This window comes from Glycine soja, chromosome 4, assembly GCF_004193775.1.
Source record: "Glycine soja cultivar W05 chromosome 4, ASM419377v2, whole genome shotgun sequence".
NCBI lineage: Eukaryota > Viridiplantae > Streptophyta > Magnoliopsida > Fabales > Fabaceae > Glycine > Glycine soja.
The window spans coordinates 50636869-50657991 of record NC_041005.1 but is presented as its reverse complement, the minus strand read 5'-3'; the positions used below and the strand labels follow the sequence as shown (position 1 = coordinate 50657991).

Below are 21123 nucleotides of genomic sequence, written 5' to 3'. Positions count from 1 at the left end.
TTGTTGTACGTGATTCATAGTGTGTTGTCAATCTTTTAATGAGGTCCTTAACAATTTAGCAAAAGTTATGGTTGACAAACAAAAATAACAACGAAAACATGATTATGTTTTTTTTTTTTACAAAACAACTTACAAAATGGAAATATATTTCCGTTGTGGAGGTATACAACAGAAACATATCTCTGTTTTGTTAGAGAGCACAAAAAAAAAAAATTACACAACCGAAACATGTTTCCGTTTTGCATTTTTAAGGGGGCAATTTTGGAATATGGACAAAGAGCACGTGGGTAGTACCATTAGCTAAAGTATTATGTGCCAATAACAATTCCCATTTTCTATGTCCCTTCCGAGCTGAGTCGGCGTTGCCTAATTTAGGTTGTCATTTAGTGCACTCAAAAATTGCTTCTTTCACCTCTTTTTTTGGCTTCTGAATTGGTCAATTTGAGATATTAAATTACATTCTGAATTGATTACATGTTTTTCTTCCAAAATGACCGATATGAAAGGAAAGAAAAACGTTTCGGAAAGATGTGGGAAGCAAAGAAAAAAAACATTTCAAAAAGATGTAGGAAGCAATTTTAGGGTGCAGGAAGCAACAACCCCTAATTTATGTGAGCTTGTCTCGACCCAAAAGTATAAGCCTTGGTTGGGGTATGGTTATTGCTTCCTGCATTTCCCTTTTTTTTTCTTTCAAAATGTAAAATTATATTTTATTATGCACTCCTTTTTTTATTTTTAGGATAATGATTCTAGAGGGCCGAAAGACATTCTAGAAACACTGCACAGCATTGTTACTAGTACACCTAACAATTGTGCATGATTCCTGTTTTGCCCTTCCGTAAAATTGATACGGATTGAGAATCCATAAGCCTCATAAGGACCCGTATCGTATGAGGCTTATGCATTGCCCACCCGTAAGTGGCTCAAACAATTTTAAAAAAAAATATATTTTACTAATTAATTTAAAATTAATGATCTAAACAAGAATAAAAAACTTGTGACTTTTACATATTAGCATAACACTCTAACCAATTAAACTAATAAGTCAATTATATTATAAAATAATTAATGTCGTTATATATAATACTTAAATTTTTAATATATATTTAATATGCATGTAAGTTTAAATAATAAATTTTGTAATAATTAATTTTGATATAATAATTAATATATTTACATATATTAATTATAATGATCGTCCGTATAAGCTTAATCTAACTCCTCAGAGCTAGCTCCAACCAAAAAACTTTTGGCATCATCCTTTAGTAAGTGGAGCAATGTAGGAAATTTAATTTATTGAAGCAAACAAAATCAGTAATAGAACCATACACTGTGACACCGACACACAGATACAGATAATTGGCTCTGAGACTTTCAATAACTTCAAAATATGTAGATCCAATGTCTAATAAGAAGAGCCCGTGACTAATGGACCATTTTTATACTCCCACTACACAACACATACCAAACATAGGAACAATTGATCTACCAAGCCAGCTCACTCCCACTTTGCTTCACAAAACTATAGTGATTAATAAATATATATAACAGCTTCATATAAAAAAAGTACATACATGAGCACACACTAACATTTACTAATGCTAGCTAATTGACCATTAACTTAATTTTCACTTCAACTCAAGAAGTATTAAGCACCATCACACTGCATTAATGGCAACTTTCATCCCAGATTCGCAGTGACCAGGGTAGTTGCATATGAAGTAGTTCTGCCCTCTTGCTAGTTTGATTTGGTCCTTCCCTGAACTGAACACTTTAGCACCCCCTGGCGTTTTGCAGCTGTTGTATCCACTTCTGTCCACAGCAACCACATTGTGGGTCGTTGAATCATAATTGAAGACTGCAACAATTACCACATAGAGAAATTTAACAAAATGATACATGAGGAAGAGTATAACAACGGATCCCTATTTCCTGCCGTCGGAGAAACAAACATTCACGGTCAGACAATAAGAACCATCTGATAAAGATCTGACTGTTCATAAATTTTTAGGATAAATAAATAATGTGAGAGATTTAACTCAACCTCAAAAATTAGTTCAAAGGATGAATGTTATTCCTCATTTATATATTTTAATTTGACTTTATTTTTAGATAATGTGAGACTTAAATATTTCTTAATATAAATCATTTTGATAAATTCAACTTAAAAATATTTTTAAAATATCGACTACGACAATAGAAAATTCAACTTAAAAACAATTTCTCTAACACATTTTTTATTATATGTTTTACATGTTAAAATTTATTGAAAATTATAAAATTATGAGTAAAAAGTATAAAAAGATAGACTTATAAAAAAAATGTGTTACTAACATTAATTTTTGAAGTGACATACAAGGAGTGGAGTACTAATTAAATTTACTTACTTAGGATATCACCAGCTCTGAATCTTTTTCCTTTGGGCCAAGCATTAGTGTTGAAGGTCCATCCCCCAGGTCCTCCAACGGTGTAAGTTGCTGCATCAGCACGTTCCAAAAGAACCAAAAGGCACAGTAGTGAAACCACAGTGACCACAATAGGTAAAGATGCACTGCCTCTTCCCTGAGACATTCTCGTAGTGCAGACCTTAGGTTGTAGTGTTGTGTTGCAAGGTTGAAGGCTTATCCCTTTAATAATGGGATTGATTGTGTCGCATTATGGGCCTTGAGATTGTTTTATATATAAATGGGGACACAGTGTATAGACAGATTAATTCAATAATTAGTTTGTTAAAAGATGGATGCAACTACGAGGTACCTCATGATAACTGCCACCTTCGACATTTTAACCTTTCAATTGTATGATGAGGTGGGGTCTAAATAAATAGTAACTGGGTCTATTTTGTGCCCTAGGCATTGGACACATTTTGTGAACTTTATTTATATAAATGCAATTTTAAAAATTTAATAGCAATACCAATACCACTGCTTATACTAGCTTTAGCAGTCCCCCAATTAATAACCTCCAGGTACACAATAGCTGAGTTTTTAAGTATATATTGTAAGAGTTTAATTTTTTATTATGTGTATGGAAAAAAATTGTAATTGAAAGAAGTAAAATTTATTTTAGTGATATTTACGGTTTGAAAAAATGTTCTTCAACTATTGATTTTGGCCTAAACCATAACAAAAATATTAAGACCAAATATCATCATGACTTTTAATTTTATTATGAAAATATCCATAAAAATAAATGATTAAAGTGGAGGGTATAATTTTTTTAACTAATGTATTGACTTATATTTTTAATAGTCGAATAAATATATCCCCTTTTATACAAATTAGTAAATAGTAAATATCATATTAATAGACTTCTTAATAAATTAAAAGAATAAAAAACATTAACGATCAATACATTTAAAAAGTGATTCTAATTAGTTTCTGAAGACATCTTATCTAAAACCTTGCCATAATATTTTAATGAGTAATTATTTAAATCTAAAATAACAATTTAGTACATAAGCAAGTCAATTATTATCCTCAAAGAGACAAAAATAACAGTGCCTAGTGAATGGCTAGGCTAGGTGCTGTGTGTGGTGGGGAATAACCAGTGCCCCTGAAAAGATGGACATAAATTTAATTGAAAAATTAGTCGCGTGAATTTTGGGGGATTAACGGAGGAGATTATGGCAAGGTTTTGGATAGGAAGAAATGATTAAAGCAATTAAAGTAAGGAATGGCAACGTTGACTACACAACTTTGATGAAGTTGCTGTAAACTTACACACCCGTGAAGCCTTCATTGGACAGCACTTGTTTGTGCCAGCCGCTTATCTATCTATCGTTGTCGACTCTCTGACACTACTGACCTCACCTCAAGTATATATATATATATATATATATATATATATATATATATATATATATATATATATATCATGCCCTTTTGGGCTTCCAGAAAGACCTTAACAGATTACTTTAACATTTTTAATATTTAAAATTGTTGAATTCATGTTTTAATTGTATATGTGCATATTTTACTTAATAATAAAAATATATTAAAATAGTAATCAAGCTTAGTTAATAAATTTGCTACACTAGCCGATAGCACTGTAGCAAACTTTGAACCCATCCTATTTCAGTTGGCACCTTTTTGCAATCATTGATCCCCCGGAAGCTTGCAAACAATTGGGGTGTGTTTAGATTGTGATTTGACTTGATAAAAAAACCTTAAATGTAATATAGGTTTCCTTATTTTTGTTAAATCTTGATCATCTAATTTTAAAATAAATATATTTGATTTTTTTATTTATAAAAATTCATAATTTTGATTTAGTGTTTAATTTTGTCTACATCTATTTCTTTTGTTTCTTATATTATATTTTGATTAATTAAATCATTTACTAATAATATTTTAAATAAATATGTAAGATCTAGATTCAATTAGATTAAAATAAAAAAATAATATATACATATAAAATTAAAGATTAAATTAAATTGTGAATTGTTTAAAAAAGAGATGAAGTATTTCTATTTTAAAATGGACGACTAGAATTACATTTTGAAAAAGAGATGAAGTATTTCTATTTTAAAATGGACGACTAGAATTACATCTTAAGAAAAATAGGGAGAATAATTATATTTAAGCTTAAAATAAAGTTTTTTTCACTTACTCAAATAGTAATTTTGAATTTTAAATTATACTCCAACAGATTTTAATTTTAATTTTGTCAAATAAAATGTTAGTGAATAAAATTATTTTAATATTAGGATACGTTTGATTTACATAAATTTAAGAGATAAAACAATAGCAAATTACTTGTTTTACCTTTGATTTTAAAAAGACTTACAATACAACAAAAATAAAGAGTAGAACAACATAAAAGAAGTCAGATAACATAAAATAAAAATGTAAAATCTTGTTACTTACTAAATCGGACAACTCTTAGTTCCAAGTATAAAACATATAAAAAAAAAAAAACAAAAATTGCTGTGATTGTGTATATCTTGTATGGACAGTTACCATTTTTTTTTTGAGGATTTCTGTATTGTTACTAATATACAATTTTAATTTTTTTATAGCCAAAAGTTGAAAAAAAATTACTTCTTTTATTAGCAATTCTATTTACCATAAAATCAATTTTAAAACCCTAAAATTTAAAACAAACCAGTTCAGTTACTGTATTAGCCGGCTTTGGTTCTCAAACTAATCAAGTATATATGTAAACGAGTTTTCTAAATAGCTAGAAAATTTTAGAGAAATCAATAGATTCCTGCTTTCTCCAACATCATATTACTTTTCTTATTTTCTAAACAGGATTTTGTAACTAATCGTAAATAGGCACATGTTATTAGACAATTATCTCAGCAGGTGATTTTACATTATTGAAATCTTCTCTTCTCTTGAGGATTTTGAGCAGCCAGTCCCATGATGTGTAAATTAAACATAAATTCTTGCTGGCTGATATATATATATATATATATATATATATATATATATATATATATATATATATATATATTTATTGATTGATCAATTTATTGATAAATATACAAATGCCCGTGTTTAACGGTCATCATTTCAATTTACGTCCATCTAGCTAGTCTTTGGGAGGAAAAAAAAGATACTTTGGAACAAAGAAAGAGATCCTTTTACAGAAAAATTAAAAGTAAGTGTGAAACAAGACCACTGAGGGCATTGCTGCAATGTTGCTTGAGAGAGACCACTCCTTTTCTATTGGCCTCTTATTCTTTCCTTCATCTCATCTCTAGCTTTGTTGTTCTTTTCTTTCTTCGCTTTGCTTATATGCATGATTATGATCAGCCATCTAAATGGAAATTAGACATGGGTGATGTGGTCGGTGGTGGTACCCAAGTGCTTTCGGTTAGGTCACAATTTCGATAGTTAGAGTTAATTAATTATATATATTAGTTCCTTTAACTATGTCAAAAGGCAAGAAATACACATTGATATTGGATGAGAAAATGAAAGAAATTAGATCATACTTTATACGGAGGGAAACAGGCCGGTGGCCATAAAAATTGACACCCCTCTTGCCTAGCTAATTAAGTCAAATATCAGCGAATAGTATACATCAATCAGAAATTTAATTCTGAGGTTATCAATATAATTTTACTATTTTAAACAGGAGCAAGGTACATGAAAAGAGTCTTATATGTGGATATCACTCTTCAAAGTGTTTGCAAATTAGTATGTGTCATGCGCAATGCATTTTTAAAAAATTCAAAAGAAAAAGGTTTGACATTATAGAAATATATCTATAATTAGTTCAAGTAAAGTCATGTCTCCTAGTGGGAATTCAAATTTAATTCAGTACCTTGTTAATAAATTATGCTATTTGAAAGTGTTATCAATCTGCAAATTGAAGCAAACAAGATATATAGGTTTCTCCTATATCTTTATTGAAGAACCACTATAAAGTTTGATAAGCTAAAGTGCATGCTTGCTTTATTCTATTTAGTTCCATAAAGTCAGTACAACTTTTTTATAGTGGAAGAAAAAGATAACTGTAAAGATAAATAGTAGGAGTTTATATCCGTGCTCCTTATATTATCCTCGTGGAATTGAACTGATAATTTTGTAGATTGAAAATATCTCTCCCGGGTCAAGATTTAGAACAGTACTTCATTCTATATAGTATTTGACTGTAAAAAAAAAATCTTACTGGTACAAATCTCAAGATAAGACTATTTCAAAATGAAATTGTTCTCAAGGTGAATGAAAAGATTCTTACCTACTATCAAATCAATTTAATATATATTATAATTTGAAGCTAAATTAAAAAATAAATATATCTTTTTCATTTTTTTTAAAGTCTTGTTAGATTGAAGATTGCTTATGTTTCCAAATTGACAGATTCTTTAGGGCAATTCGATCAACAATATAATTTTCTATCCAGACTCTTATATTTCTATCCCCAAGACCTATATAGCTACATATGTCAAAGATAGTGGCTATGACTAGAAGCTATGATGCAACGAATGCTGCAATTTAAAGAAAAACATTAATACTATATATTTTATATATTAATAATAGGTTAAACCAGAAGGAAAAGCTGTGATTGGGAATTACATGAGTGTACATGTGTGACACTTGATTTGGATGGAGAATTCTACTTGACTCATACATAGAAAGCAATCTTTCACTATTTTATTTTGTACTTGCCAACTGCCGGCACGGTGGCACTAGCTATTTTAATTGTTAACGGAAAATTTGGAGGTTTTTTAGTTTATTTTGTTCTAGAAGAATGACACACCTTGTTTGCAAGAAAAAGTATTTAAAAATTAAGTGGATGATTGATTATATATATACATATATAATCCTTTTAGTCCTAATTTTGTTTTTATTTATGATTTTGTTTTCTAAATTTTTTGCTAATTGGTCAAAATCTTTCAATTTTTTTTCCGTTCAAAATTTTGATTTTTTTGTTGTCCATCTTCGCCTTTAACTGCATACGTGTCCAAACATGTGTTGAGTCTTCCATTGCCATGTATTCAACTTGATAAATTCCACATTGACGTATATACAACATGACGTTATATTATTGGTCACGTGTATGAACACGCAAGCAAATAACAAAAAAAAATTATAGGACTTTGACGGATTAACAAAAAGTTTAGAAAAAAAATATCAAAAATTCAAAAACTAAAAATATAACTTATCCTAAAAAATTATCTAATAAATTTGTCAAATTATTTAATAATTTTTTATGAGTTATTTAATTTGTTAATAAATTTATTAAATAATGTACTAATGTACTATTTTATAATAAATTTAAATATATTTTTATTCCATAAAAATATAATTAAATTTGATATTAATTCTGAAAATATTAATTTTTAATTTATAAATTTTATGTTTTAAATATAACTGTTGTCATTATTTACATTAGTAAAGTAACATGCATTTAGTCATGTTACATCAACAACCATACTAGGGTGACAAGTGACATGGAATGTCTACATGTATACTATATTATTATAAATTGGTGATAAAAAAATACTATTTTTTAAAAAATAAGTTATGATGATGAAAGCTATTTTTTAAACAAATAAAACTAAATTTAGCTATATTTAAAGGAACTAAAAATGTTTTATAATAATAATATACAATTTTTTGGCATCATTATACAAAAATATTTTATCATGTCACATTTTTTAATTCAACTTAATTTAATTAAAATTTTACGTGCAATTTAAATTAGTTAACAATGATTTTGTTAGGGATAAGAAAAAATGAATTTTATCATGGTATTGATATGATTAATTTTTGTTAGAAATCATAACTATACATAAGATAAAATTATTTTTTTTAACATAATTTATTTCATATTCAACCATCAAGATTCAAATATTAAACTACTTAATGAAAGAACATAAATAGATATTATTTATACCTATGATTATTGGTAACTTATTAATAAACGGATTCAGTTCCACACATTTTAAGTGAGTTAACATTGAAAATGGTAGTTCGAAGTTGGGTCCTGCCTCCATGGGGTTGTGTGGTTGGCTTACCTTTTTTCTTTCCTGAAGATTTTGTTAATAGTACGTAATACATAAAAAACTAATTCTTAAACTTTATCTTTTGACGTACTATAACAATAATGAGATTTAAGTTAGAATCTAATGCAGAATCGGATTCTTGTATTCTGATGTTTTAACACAGCTTGGGTTAAAGCTGTTGACACTAATAAAATGATATTTTTGCTGATAAAAAAAATTTAGAATCTCATGTAAACTACCTAATATTTTCATTATTAAGTTAACGCAAGTGAGCTTTTAAACATCATTTAAACATCTTAGACACCAAGTGCTTTGAGCTTGATAATATATCAATTATTGCTATTATTTTAGCTTATATATTATTAAAAAATAATTCGTTTGTTTTATATAATTAAAACCACTGAATGTTTTGATTTGCTTATTATCCAATTAATCCATGGCGCGAGGGAATGAATATTATATTACAGTTACCATACAAAGAAATAACATTAATTAAAACGCGTACAGTTCATGGTTTCATTTGTTAGCTCTACATTTTAGTTTCCAAACATTCTAATATAAGTTTTTCTTTAGTATCTTTCCATATTATCATTTTGTTATGGGTATAAGGTTTATTGACATTAGCGAGGATGTTTATTTTGCTAATACCTCACTAGAACCATTTACACACTATGTTTCCTTTTGCACAAATTTAATTGTGAAATGGATGCCTAAGTCCATCAACTGCTTGCACGTTTAGCACTAAAGCATAAACTTATTTACATATTTTGAAATATGTGTTTTTAATAATTAACTTTTTTAATAACACACCCATTGAAAACATCTTTTATACGTTATTCATGGCCTATAACATATACTAATACTTTTTTAATTTTCACACTCCTCTTTACATTTTATTGGCGTATGTCCAAATATGACAGTTATGGCATCATTGTTTGATTTCAGTGACCATTTTACGTCAGGTAATGTGCCTAGAATAGAAGGAAAAAATAATATTTGGGTAGTTGCAACTTCGCAGGATACGATATATATATTCATAATTATATATTTATTTATTTATTCTTAAAAATTAGTTAATTAAATATATTCATAGGTAGCGATTTATTTGTTCAATTCATATGAAAACAAACGAAGTTAAAGTGCATTACATTTTTAACCAACTGGAATCATAAATAATACTTAAGTCAGCTCTGGTTCATCGAGGATAAAAACAGACAGTAAAATCAGTGATATAAGAACTCTTTTGTAATAATATGATGGATAAAAAAATTTCTAACGAAAATAATAATAATAATAATAATAAAATTTGTGTCATTTTTTAGAGAAATTTGATAAAAAAAAATATAAAAAAATAATTTATATGTATCTATACTTAAATAATAAATATTGTTAGGAAAAGTTAATTATTTTAAAAATCAAACTACCTTCTAAAATATTAATCCGGCATACGAATTCAATAACTGTATAGGATATCAGTAAGATTTTTTTGGCTATAAAACAAACGAATTTAATAACCGTTCTTATGACAATTAGCTAGGTAGAAGGCACTGGCTCGCAAGAATCAATACAAAAAAATACACTTTGGCTCGCAATGTGTATATTATGAAATCTATCTCTGTTATGAATTAATTTTCAACTAATTAAACATTATGGCGTGTTTGTAAAACATAATAGTAAATAGATACAAAAACAACAGTCTCATGAAAAATGAAATGATAATTTTGAAATATCAAGCAACATGTGTTCTGCAAAACTAAGAAAACATCTAAAGTGATATCATTCAAAACCATTAAGTGATTAGAGTGATTATATTTGCACAACTAAAAATTTTAAACACCCTATCAATAATTATCTTTTCTCTTTATTTTTTTTTCTATCACACTACATTATCAATTAAATCAGTCACTCTTATCTCTTCTTTCTTTCTTTCTCTTTCAAGTTGTATGTACACAAGTCAAGGTTGTCCAATAAATATTTTTCTTATAATTAACCTAACCGTACTCACTGGTTCTCATAAAAATATACAACTACAAATAAAGTATAAGAAACAGCTATGCTATACCTTATTTAATCTCATTTATAAACCTGCTTTCCTAATATGAGATTCTACGTACAACAAACACAAGTAGCAATGACTAATATTCAGAAATCATCATCATCAATTTCGTGAATTGTTGAGCAAGGAAGAATTAATGCATGCATTGTATTCATTAAGAAGTTGTGTACACCTACACACTTGATCACAATCTCCCAATTAGTATAACATATACATGCAAATATGGCATAAAAGATAGCTGTATCTGGCACCATCCAGTTTTATTCTTAGTGAGAGCTTAGAATCGAAGTTGTCATTATATATATATATATATATATATATATATATATATATATATATATATATATATATATGAAGTATAAGAGAGTGAGATGAGTGTTTTATTATGAGAAAAAAGATGAGTAAATAACAATCCTTAAATCAAAATAGAAGGTTCAAATTTAAATGTGTGTGAGAGAGCTAATATTAAATACACATGTATCTAATATTATTAATTAAATCTTCTCATCTCTCATAATAAAACACTTCTCTCACCTAATATGTTCATATATATATTTTGATTTAATACCTCTCATAATAAAATACTTCTTTCATCTAATATGTCCCATATATATATATATATATATATAAAGACAGGTAATGTCTTCAAATTTCAATACCTTATATATGCACTTACTATATATTCATACAGCTCCAACTCCAAGCCACGCGCAGCAAACGTGTATCTCACACTAATCATTCACTACCCTTAATCAGATCATCAATACTCAAAGCTTTATTCCTCAAACGGGGACAAGAAAATAAAATTAAAGTTATGAACAACAACAACAACAAAAAAGTTGGAAAATTTTCACTCTAAACACAACCTGATGAAACGTTGAAAAGGCCTCATAATTACGATAGCCTTTACTGCAAAACTAAACTAGCTAGAATTGCTATTTGCTAAACGCTAGAATCCATAATATATGGAAGAGTGAAAACTAGAAAGCTAAACAAACTACAGATCATATATATATATATATATATATGAGTATCATACGAAGTTAAATAATTAAACCTTTTGATTGGTCGTCATTATGATGAAGAGACACCAACACCAAGAAAATCAATGAAAGGAACTTCTTTGGGCTCGACATTGGTCTCATCTTCATTTGTTTGTTGTTGTTGATGATCTTTCTCCGTGGAAGCCTTCAACTTGCTGAATGTGGATGATGAGTTATTATTATTATTATCACAGAAACTCATCAAGTCCCTCTTTATGATCCTTCCATCATGATGATCAGAAGAACCAAGGAAAGTTCTAAAAGGACTTGTTGGAACAACTCTCTTGTAGTTGGGAAGAGAGAATGCGGGATTTGGATAAATTCTGTAAAGAAACGATCTATCTGAGCTTCTGGAACACTCTGAGAGATAAACACTAGAAGAACGAGAAGTGTTGAAATAGTCTCTCGCGCCTTTTGTGGTGGTGGAGGTGGTGGTTGGCACAGAAGCAAAATTCCAAGACGCCAGAGAAGTACTAGAGGTAGTATCTGACACTATCCTATAATTATTATCATCATCCTTATTGTTATCGAGGCTTCGAAAGTCAAAGAATCTTCCATTCTCTAACCCAAATCTCGTAGTACTAAACAACATGTCTTGATGATGAGATTGTGGTGTTGTTCTTTTTTCGAGGAACGTGTTGTTGGAATCGTTGTAAACGTCTTGGAAGCTTCTCTTCCCACATAGCTTGGACTGTTCCCTTTGTTTTCTCGCCATTATAACGTGCCAGTGGTTCTTCACAGCATTATCGGTTCGACCGGGGAAAAGTCTCGCTATGAGTGCCCACTTGTTCCCGTGAATGCGATGAGCCGCGAGTAACCTCTCTTCTTCCTCTTCCGTGAATGGCCTTCGGTTGATTCTTGGATCAAGCTGATTGAACCACCTTAATCTGCAACTTTTCCCTGATCAAGGAATCGTATGATTAAGGTTTTGTTAATCAAGACACAGAGACATGCATGATTTTTATATACATATTAAATATATAGTTCTTAAGGAATTAATCAAGTTGGCTCTAGCTAGGTGCAATAGTAATATTAATTTAAGCTAATTAATAATAAACCCTTGAATTAGATCTTCCACTATTCCACTAAATTTTTTATTAATTAACAAGGAGGATGCTAAGTTGATAATTATTAATCCAATTATATATACGTATGAGATTGATATGGATTAATCCTATGATATGTATTTATGTGTACCTGATCTTCCTTGGAGCTTTTCAGCGATTGAATTCCAGTTTTGGGCACCATATTGTTCAACAAGTTGTCTAAGTTTTTCATCCTCAGCGGGTCTCCAGTGGCCACGGGGACAAGTCCTGGTGTCTTCACCAGCTGAAGAATCCTCCATGGGAATGATGAAGAAGAGAGGGGTAGCGATAATATTATGTTGAAGATAGCAAGCGGCGAGAAATCTTGAACATCAAGCACATAAAAGAGAAGTCTCGAACAAGATATATAGGAAAGGAGAGGGGTTGGTTTAGGGTTGTGGATGGTAAGTCACTTTTGTTGTCTTCACACGACAGATTGTGCCCTCTCTACATGTACTTAAATAGAGACCTTATATTATACTATCTCATTAGCTATTCAACTTCTTTATCAAATTCCTCTTTACCTTTCACAAGGAACATAGATTTCGTAACGCATATTATTACCCTATCATTTATTTACAAGACATAATATATAATAAATTTATTTATTATTGTATCATATAATCACAAATTATATTAATAATGATTTTTTATTAATTAGCAATTTGTTTTGTCACTATCAGTGTATTACTATTAATTAAAAGAAAAAGGAAATTAAGTTCCTACTGCTGTTCCTTTTCAAATTCCTTCAATTATTATATAAACCATCGCACCACGTTAATAATCAGATCCACTTGTTTGGTTACCGTAGAGTTTTTATTAAAGGGACGTCTCTCCTTGATCGAAGACTGTGGTTGATTTCCCACATCAGGTAATTGCGACCTTGATAAAATGAAGCGGTTTCTAAGCAATATCGATAGATAAAGTTGTTGGAGAATTATCAATCTTAAAAAATTATTATTTTGCAAAACAAATTCCTTCCAAAAAATTTCTTTCTATAATTAATGGTGGTACAAATTAACAACATGTGAAGGGTATAGCTTTTTATGTGTCTTGTATACAGGATAGGTAGCACATTTGTGTATGTATTTTTAAATATTTTCTAGTAGTACTGTAATTAATATGTTAATTTTGTGCTTCTGTTAAAAAAATAATATTGCAATTGTAGTTGAAATAATATAAAAAAAGAATCTTAGTAATTGGGGGATAATATTCACCTATATTTTCTTATAAAAGAAATTATTTTTTCATCAATTTAACTTTTTTTCTTTCGACGTTCATCCAACTATTAATTCTAGGAATTCATGCCTTAACACGTGATTAATCGATATAGAATTATTTTAACTTAACTAATAATCTTGAATTTAAGTCATAGGTATATCATTTGCATTAAATACTTCAAGATTTTGTGAAACCCAAACTGATACAATAGGTCAAGTTAGTCAGAGACTCAAACTCGTATGATGAAATGTAAGATTTGAATTAAATGTGAATATTTTTATCTATATTTGATTATGGCCTAATGTATAAAACCCTAAAAATAAGCTTTTACATAACTTGATTTCATTTTAGAGACCCGAATTAAATTTGAATTTTTTTTTTGCTCAGTTCATTAATAACTCGTATCGAGCCGGCCTCACATTAGGTCGAATAACCCGTTTTGCTTCATCTACATCAATGATACATTCTAATAATAAAAATAAAATCACATATCCATTAATTAAAGCAAAAAGAAGGTTGGCAAAGCCAAAGACATCATGCACTAAATTAGAAACATTATAGTATTAAATCTGGTGGTATACTCATTAGGGTTGACCTAGGCCTAGTGGTAGGAGATTTAGATAGTTAGCACAAGGTCCTAAGTTTAAATTTGTATCCGTTATATATATATATATATATATATATATATATATATATATATATATATATATATATATATATATATATATATTATATATAAAGAAAGGCACAATTTGTATCCGTTAGTTTTTATTAAATATGAATGTATTTATAATTAAATAATGAAATTTATTCAAAAATAAGTTAAAGAAAGTTTATTAAAATATAGTAAAATAGTGTATGTGTTATAAGTTCAATTAAACTCTTTCAATTTTATTTTTTAAAATAAAAAATTCTTTGAAATACCACTTACCTCATCTTGTCAGTGTTCAAGTGCAATTTGCTTACAGTGCCTTGTCAAAAATGAATTGAGCAATAATCAATTTGCAGGATAAAATACGATTCAGTGACTACATGGACAATAAATTAAAATCATACAGATGGACCAGAATAAACATTGAAGTATTACGTCTATAGGGGTAGTGAGGCTTAGATTCAAGAGAGTTCAACCTGCATTAATATTGGGCTTTGGTTACTTTATTATATAAGTTAAAATCATACAGATGAACTTAGGTCATTCAAGTTAATAATCAAGTGGACACCTATTTTCATGTGTTCATTAATTCTCTTTCGGAATCTTGTAAAGTATAGCCACAAATGGAAAGAATATGTTTCCATTTTTTTCAGTTCAAGATAGGACTTGTCATTAAAGTAGTTCAGGAAATTAAAAACGCACGTGAAGCCCAACAACGGAAAAGAAGAGGAAAAAATGGAGTGGAATGCATTGCGTAGTTAATTTAAATCCAAACACATTTGATTCCTTATAATTATCATTTATAAAATACTTATAATGGGTTACGACAGTAATAGCTATCTTGTAGAGAATTAATCTCCATATGATGTAAGATTGTTTGAAAAAATTGTTTTGATAACAAAATTAATAAACGAGGTTAACTAGGTTAACGATACTCTAATTGATTATAACAAAAAGATACAGCAAACCCGGTAAACACGACCTCAATTTTATGAAAATTTATCTGTTATTAATGAATGGGGTCATTTTTATGGCCATGAGAGAGTCAGAGAGCTGTCAAAATCAGTTAAATTTTAATCTTTAGGATTAATTCAAATACCGTGTAAGTATGGCATCAAGAAAAGTACTTCCAAACCGTCTGCCTTAGTTTTTCATTCTTCAATTCCATGCAGATGGCAAGTCAAATAAAACATTGAAGCACGTAGTAAAGTAACTATTATTCTAATGTGTTTCTTAACCGATTGAGATTTCATACCCCACGAAATCAAACACTTATCTTCCCATCAAAATATGAATACAGTTTGTCCGTAAACATCAACATATATGTTGTTGACAGTAATATTACCTTACAGTTCATTGGATATTTAATGGATATCTAATAGTAATTGGTATGTCTACCCATCCAACAGTTGAATCACATCTTAAAACCAAATTGTCTCCCTTTCTTATAATTCAACTAAGCTATACTGGAATATGAACGAGATGGAGCTTGGATAGCAACAAAGGTTTCATCTCAAACCCTCAGGGATTAGTTCAACACTCAAAGGATGATATATAGTATACACTTAGTGGGGGTTGGGCACTTGGGCTATTGAATAATAAGTTCACTTTTTATTATATTTGATTTGTCTTAGTTAATCATCATATTAGGCTTGATTTTTGGAAAGTTCATTAATTTACTTCCTAGCAATGTTCACAATGTGATTTGATTTGTATGAGTTAAACCAAATTGATCTTTTATGGCTTGGTTTGCATCGATATTATAATTTTTTTTAAAAAAATTAATTTATTTTTACATGACTTTCAATTTTTTTTAATTTGGTAAGTAATAAATTAAATAAATTGACACAACATAAAATCTAATAATTGATCGAGTCATTATCAACCCTTCAAAATGACATTTGCATAATTATAATGAATAGAATAACGAAAAATCACACATATTAACAATTAAATAGCAAACACATCTTATAAAAAAAGTATATTACAAATAATTTATTTTTAATTATTTATCTATTATCAATGTTATAAACTTATTGTCTAACATAACTAAAATAAGTCTAATACATTTAGAATAGCATTTAGACTGATTATCAAAATTGAGTTTTGAGTTATTAGTTATTTTAGAATAGTGAAATTTATAAGAGTAAATTTTTATCATTAAGTATAATATGTGGATTGATTTTGTTTGATTTGGTTTCCACCAGAACCAAAATCTGAATCAAACTAAAAAAAATTGCTTTTTTTTTTCCAATTTTCAGTCTAATTGTTTTTTTAAATAGGTTATCAGTTTAAAATAATTTTCTAAATTGTTATATATCCACCCTTTTTTAACGCAAATTACCTCCCCTCCCCAAAACAAGAAAGATTTTATTATAGTCAGTGTAAACTATGGATATGCATTACGAGATCGAAATTTTGTACCTAGATGCAACACTTTCTTGTCACTATTTTTATAATTAGGACAAAGATAAAAAGAAAAGGAAAAAAAAAAAAGAGAGGAGAAAATTTAAGATAAAAGAGAAAGTAAAAATAAAATGAGATAACAGGAGAATAAATTATAAAAAGGTATTCAAAAAGTGTAAATGCAAAAATGATATAATTTATCCACAATAAAAAAAAAATATTCTTGGACCTGTCTGGTATGGAAACAGTTGATTTTGACGAATAAACATGGTAACTATAACTGTAAAGGGAAAATAAATATTGAATAAACATCCTAGCTAGAAGCTTATTTTCTAGAAAAATCTTAGAAAAGATTTTAGTCTTCCTCTGTCATTATTAAGAATTGAAATGCTGCACATATGACATAACTAACTGGTAATAGCTTATGCCCGCGGTCACATGGTAAGACTAAGTCCAGTCATAATGTATTAATCCAACAAACTTAATTCATAATCAGAAATTAATCCTTTTTGTAGCCTTACATTTGTACGCAACTTTTCATGAAGATCATACTGTGCCAAAGCAAAAAATTGACCCGTTTCACCCAATAGAATTATTGCATACCACCTGAAGACTCTTCAATTCAAACAATTTTCTTGGTGCATGTAATTAATCAAATATATATATATATATATCAGTCATATTTTGGCTGCGCACCAAGATAGTCAAACTAATTGCTCATGTAAAGATGACCCGTCTAAATTAATGGTGTATGGACTATTACTTATCTAAGCAAAGTTTCAATAAACAAGAAACTTGCATTTAAGTTGAGGTAGTCTCTCAAATTTGAAAATGACTGCAACAGAAGCCTTGAAGGGTTAACTCTGATGGATGAAATGCAATCTTAAACAACCAAAAAAAGGGGTGGGGTTAATTAATAAAGATAACAAGACAAAGCTTAGTTGCCCAAAATAACCTTAATTAATGAATACATTACTCCTGTCGTGTATATTTATTCCACATCGTAGTGAGGATTTAACAGATGTAGTATATATCTGTTAGATGGCATCGGCAGTATATATCAACTTCAAAACAAGGGGATCGAGCCAACTTTGAGAATTGGCTTCATTCCAATTTACACCGCAAAAGTTTATTTTTATATCGTACAATATTGCTATGCTAGGTACTCCTATTAGTTATAACCTATAACTTAATAACACAACTAGAATAATCCGACAAGCATTCAATCAAATAAACTTTATGGTTGAATGTTGTAAAGGTCGTGTTAATAAGGTAGAACGTACTATCGATCGTGCCACATGCTGTAAAAGTAACTTTGTGTGGTTGAGCCCGAGGTCATATTTCAGAGTTGTTGTTTGTTAAAGGAATCATAAGAATTGAGGTAACAATATTGTTGTGCTGTGTACCTGTCATGAATTGTTTTGTCAATATATTATATTATATATATTAATTTTTGCTTGATTCAAAGCAAAATAAGTGTATGTGCCACAACAACAGAGAAATAGACCGTTAAAATGATGGTACTAGTACTCCATCTATCTCTTTTCTTTTCCATGAGTGTGTGGGGGAAGCACGAATAGAAGGGTTTGAAATAGCTTTCAAACAGTGAATGCAAACTTGCACAGGCAAACATCCATTTCCTTCAACTGTCTCTATATGAAAACCATAACACCTTTTCTCTCTCACTCACCTTTCCCACGTAACCTAAGCAACCCACCATTTTCATCATCATAACCCACACCGTAATTAAGTTGACATCAATAGTCCCTCATGAAAATCCTCAACAAACTACTTTGACTCTTCCTATCCAACTCTTTTTGTACGCATAGATACCACATACCTCTCTGTATAATAATATATCATACATATTTATAGACACATTCTTGTGCAGCTTGCACACCCTAACTCTCCTCAGCTTACCCTTTTCGTCATTCTCAATAAATATATTCTGTTACAACCACGCTAAATTCATTTAATTCAAATGTTGCAAAATAGTATTCCAAAGTTCAGCACTTCTCCACCATTGGACTTTTTACAAACTGAAAGAAGGATGAGTGAGAAAAAATAACAGAATAAAATATAGAAATAAATCAAATCAAATTTTTTAGCTATACCAATCTCTTACCTTAAAAAAAAAGAAATTATACAAATATCTAATTATATTTTTTTCACTACTAAACACATAAATTAACTGATAGAGGTTAGGATTGTTCTAATTTAATTAATAATCACTAATTTGAATCTAAATACTCAAATGTGTTTGTTACCCATAATAGTACTATTTAACTTGAATAAAATTAGACAGAGTACATGTGGTATCTAAAAGAAAAGTCATATTTTCTGCCTTCTTTTAGATCTATCTAGATATTTTTGACATGCTTATCTTGCAGGGATTGCATGAAAAATAGTTGGCTCAGTCTAATTCATTCCTGCAGACTGCAGTCATAGATGGTAAATCAACAGGTTCATAGAACACTTTGACGTGTAATCCGACAAGGGTGAAGTAACCCATAAGAATGTATTTGTGTGATGGACTTCAGTTTCTTGCACTCGTAGGCATACATACAATTAATATATACAAATTAAACTAGTCTCAATTAATTTAACTAATATATATTATTATAATTAATGAGTGTGAAATTTTCATTTTATTATGTTATTATAGGCCCACTGAGGTACGGTTCGTTGGCAAATTAGTGGGGCTTTCTTTCTTTCTTGGCTCGCAGTTTCAGCCAAAAGCGACATCCCCATTCTGCGCTTGTGATATACCTCCAAAGTGGTATAGTTAGTGGCTCCAGATAATGACACTTCACCAAACTACACACAGCTACCCTGTTCTGTTCGTTGTCCGTTTTTACTTTATCAACGCTTAAATTCCTTGTACTAATTATGAACCAATGTTTAAGTCTAAGGTGTTTGTGGTTTAATTTGGTTCAGTTATTTTTTAAAAATTTATCTGAATAAAACTTATAAAAAATATACGGTTTGATTTGATTTTCATTTAAAATAAAATCTGAATCAAATTAAATTAATATTTTGTGATTTGATATGATTTATTTTTTAAAATTTTTACTAAAATATTATTTCATTAAAATTTATATACTTTCTTTTCATCTTTTAAATTAAATTATATTAAAAAAATTACTAATAACAATATATGAAATTTATTAATATGTTAAACCTTCAACAATAAAAATTTATCAAATTTTCATCCATTAAACTAAACATATCTTAAAAAGAAAATTATATATATTATATAAGTTTCATATATATAAAATTACAAAACACATTACAAAACACTGTAAAGCTAAAGTGATATGCACATAAGACGCATAACACTAAAGTCATATAAGTGTTGTGGTTTGATTCAATTTTAAAAACACAAGTCGTAATCCGAATCAAACTGATTGGTTTGAGAAAAAAAATCATCCAAACAAACTAAAAAAATGATTTGATTTGATTTTTTATTTTATTTTTAAATTGATTTGGATTTGAACACCTTGATTTAGTCCAACATGCTTATAGTCAATCTCCTCACACAACATGTGTGCAACTTCACTAATATGGGCTTTCATTACCAACCTACAAGCCCATAAACAAAACCCACACTAACTATAATCTGTATATTAGTAATAAAACAACGACTAACTAAGTCATTGTTAACTTGTTTGACAAGTGTACCAAATGTCTAAGTAATAAAAATTTGGAAGTTCGAGTGTCGATTTTCACATAAATTTTGTTTTATACTTGTGTTGGATAATTTCTAATTTATAAGAGAAAAAATGAGATAAGGTAAAAGAAAAGATGAATTTAAAATAAACAATAGTAGATAAAAAGAGACAAAATATATAAAAAGGATTTCAATGGGATGAGAATGTTAGGACCTAGCATATCTTATTTGTCTAAGATGTATTATTTGTGATTTTTCTCTATCAATCAGGTGAATTTATCTTACCCACATCTATTAGAATACTTGTCCCTGATATCTCACAATGACAAACATATTTTTACCTATCTATCTCTCAAATGTCTTTGCAAATAGTCAATAGATAAAAAGCATAAAGTTCTAATTCTAGATGTTTGTTTTGATGCATGGGCATAATGCAAACACTCTATGTCTAGCAATGATTTTATTAAGATATCCATTTCTTTTAGTTCTATTAGAAATTATCTTTTGTCGAGCAACTAATTCCTAA

At 28.9% G+C, this 21123-nt stretch overlaps 2 protein-coding genes across 2 annotated transcripts; both read right to left on the bottom strand.

Annotated features, from left to right (window-relative positions):
• Nucleotides 1–1278: 1278 nt before the first annotated feature.
• Nucleotides 1279–2656, bottom strand: LOC114410358 (basic blue protein-like). Its single transcript, XM_028374281.1, has 2 exons — nt 2388–2656; nt 1279–1858 (listed from the first exon to the last, which is right to left on the bottom strand). Exons 1-2 carry the CDS (start codon nt 2569–2571, stop codon nt 1659–1661), a joined length of 384 nt encoding a protein of 127 aa, XP_028230082.1. The 5' UTR covers nt 2572–2656; the 3' UTR covers nt 1279–1658.
• Nucleotides 2657–11274: 8618 nt separating this feature from the next.
• LOC114410357 (transcription factor CSA-like) lies at nt 11275–13095 on the bottom strand. The gene is made up of 2 exons (XM_028374280.1): nt 12761–13095; nt 11275–12463 (listed from the first exon to the last, which is right to left on the bottom strand). The coding sequence occupies exons 1-2, from the start codon at nt 12906–12908 to the stop codon at nt 11595–11597; spliced, it is 1017 nt and encodes a 338-aa protein (XP_028230081.1). The 5' UTR covers nt 12909–13095; the 3' UTR covers nt 11275–11594.
• Nucleotides 13096–21123: the final 8028 nt, after the last annotated feature.

Excerpts from the sequence above, each read along its gene's own strand:
- LOC114410358 (XM_028374281.1), bottom strand. The coding sequence starts at position 2,571 with ATGTCTCAGGGAAGAGGCAGTGCATCTTTACCTATTGTGGTCACTGTG. Across the intron at positions 1,859-2,387 it reads CAGAGCTGGTGATATCCTAA|TCTTCAATTATGATTCAACG; the intron begins GTAAGTAAATTT and ends TAATTGTTGCAG.
- LOC114410357 (XM_028374280.1), bottom strand. The coding sequence starts at position 12,908 with ATGGAGGATTCTTCAGCTGGTGAAGACACCAGGACTTGTCCCCGTGGC. Across the intron at positions 12,464-12,760 it reads AAAGCTCCAAGGAAGATCAG|GGAAAAGTTGCAGATTAAGG; the intron begins GTACACATAAAT and ends TTCCTTGATCAG.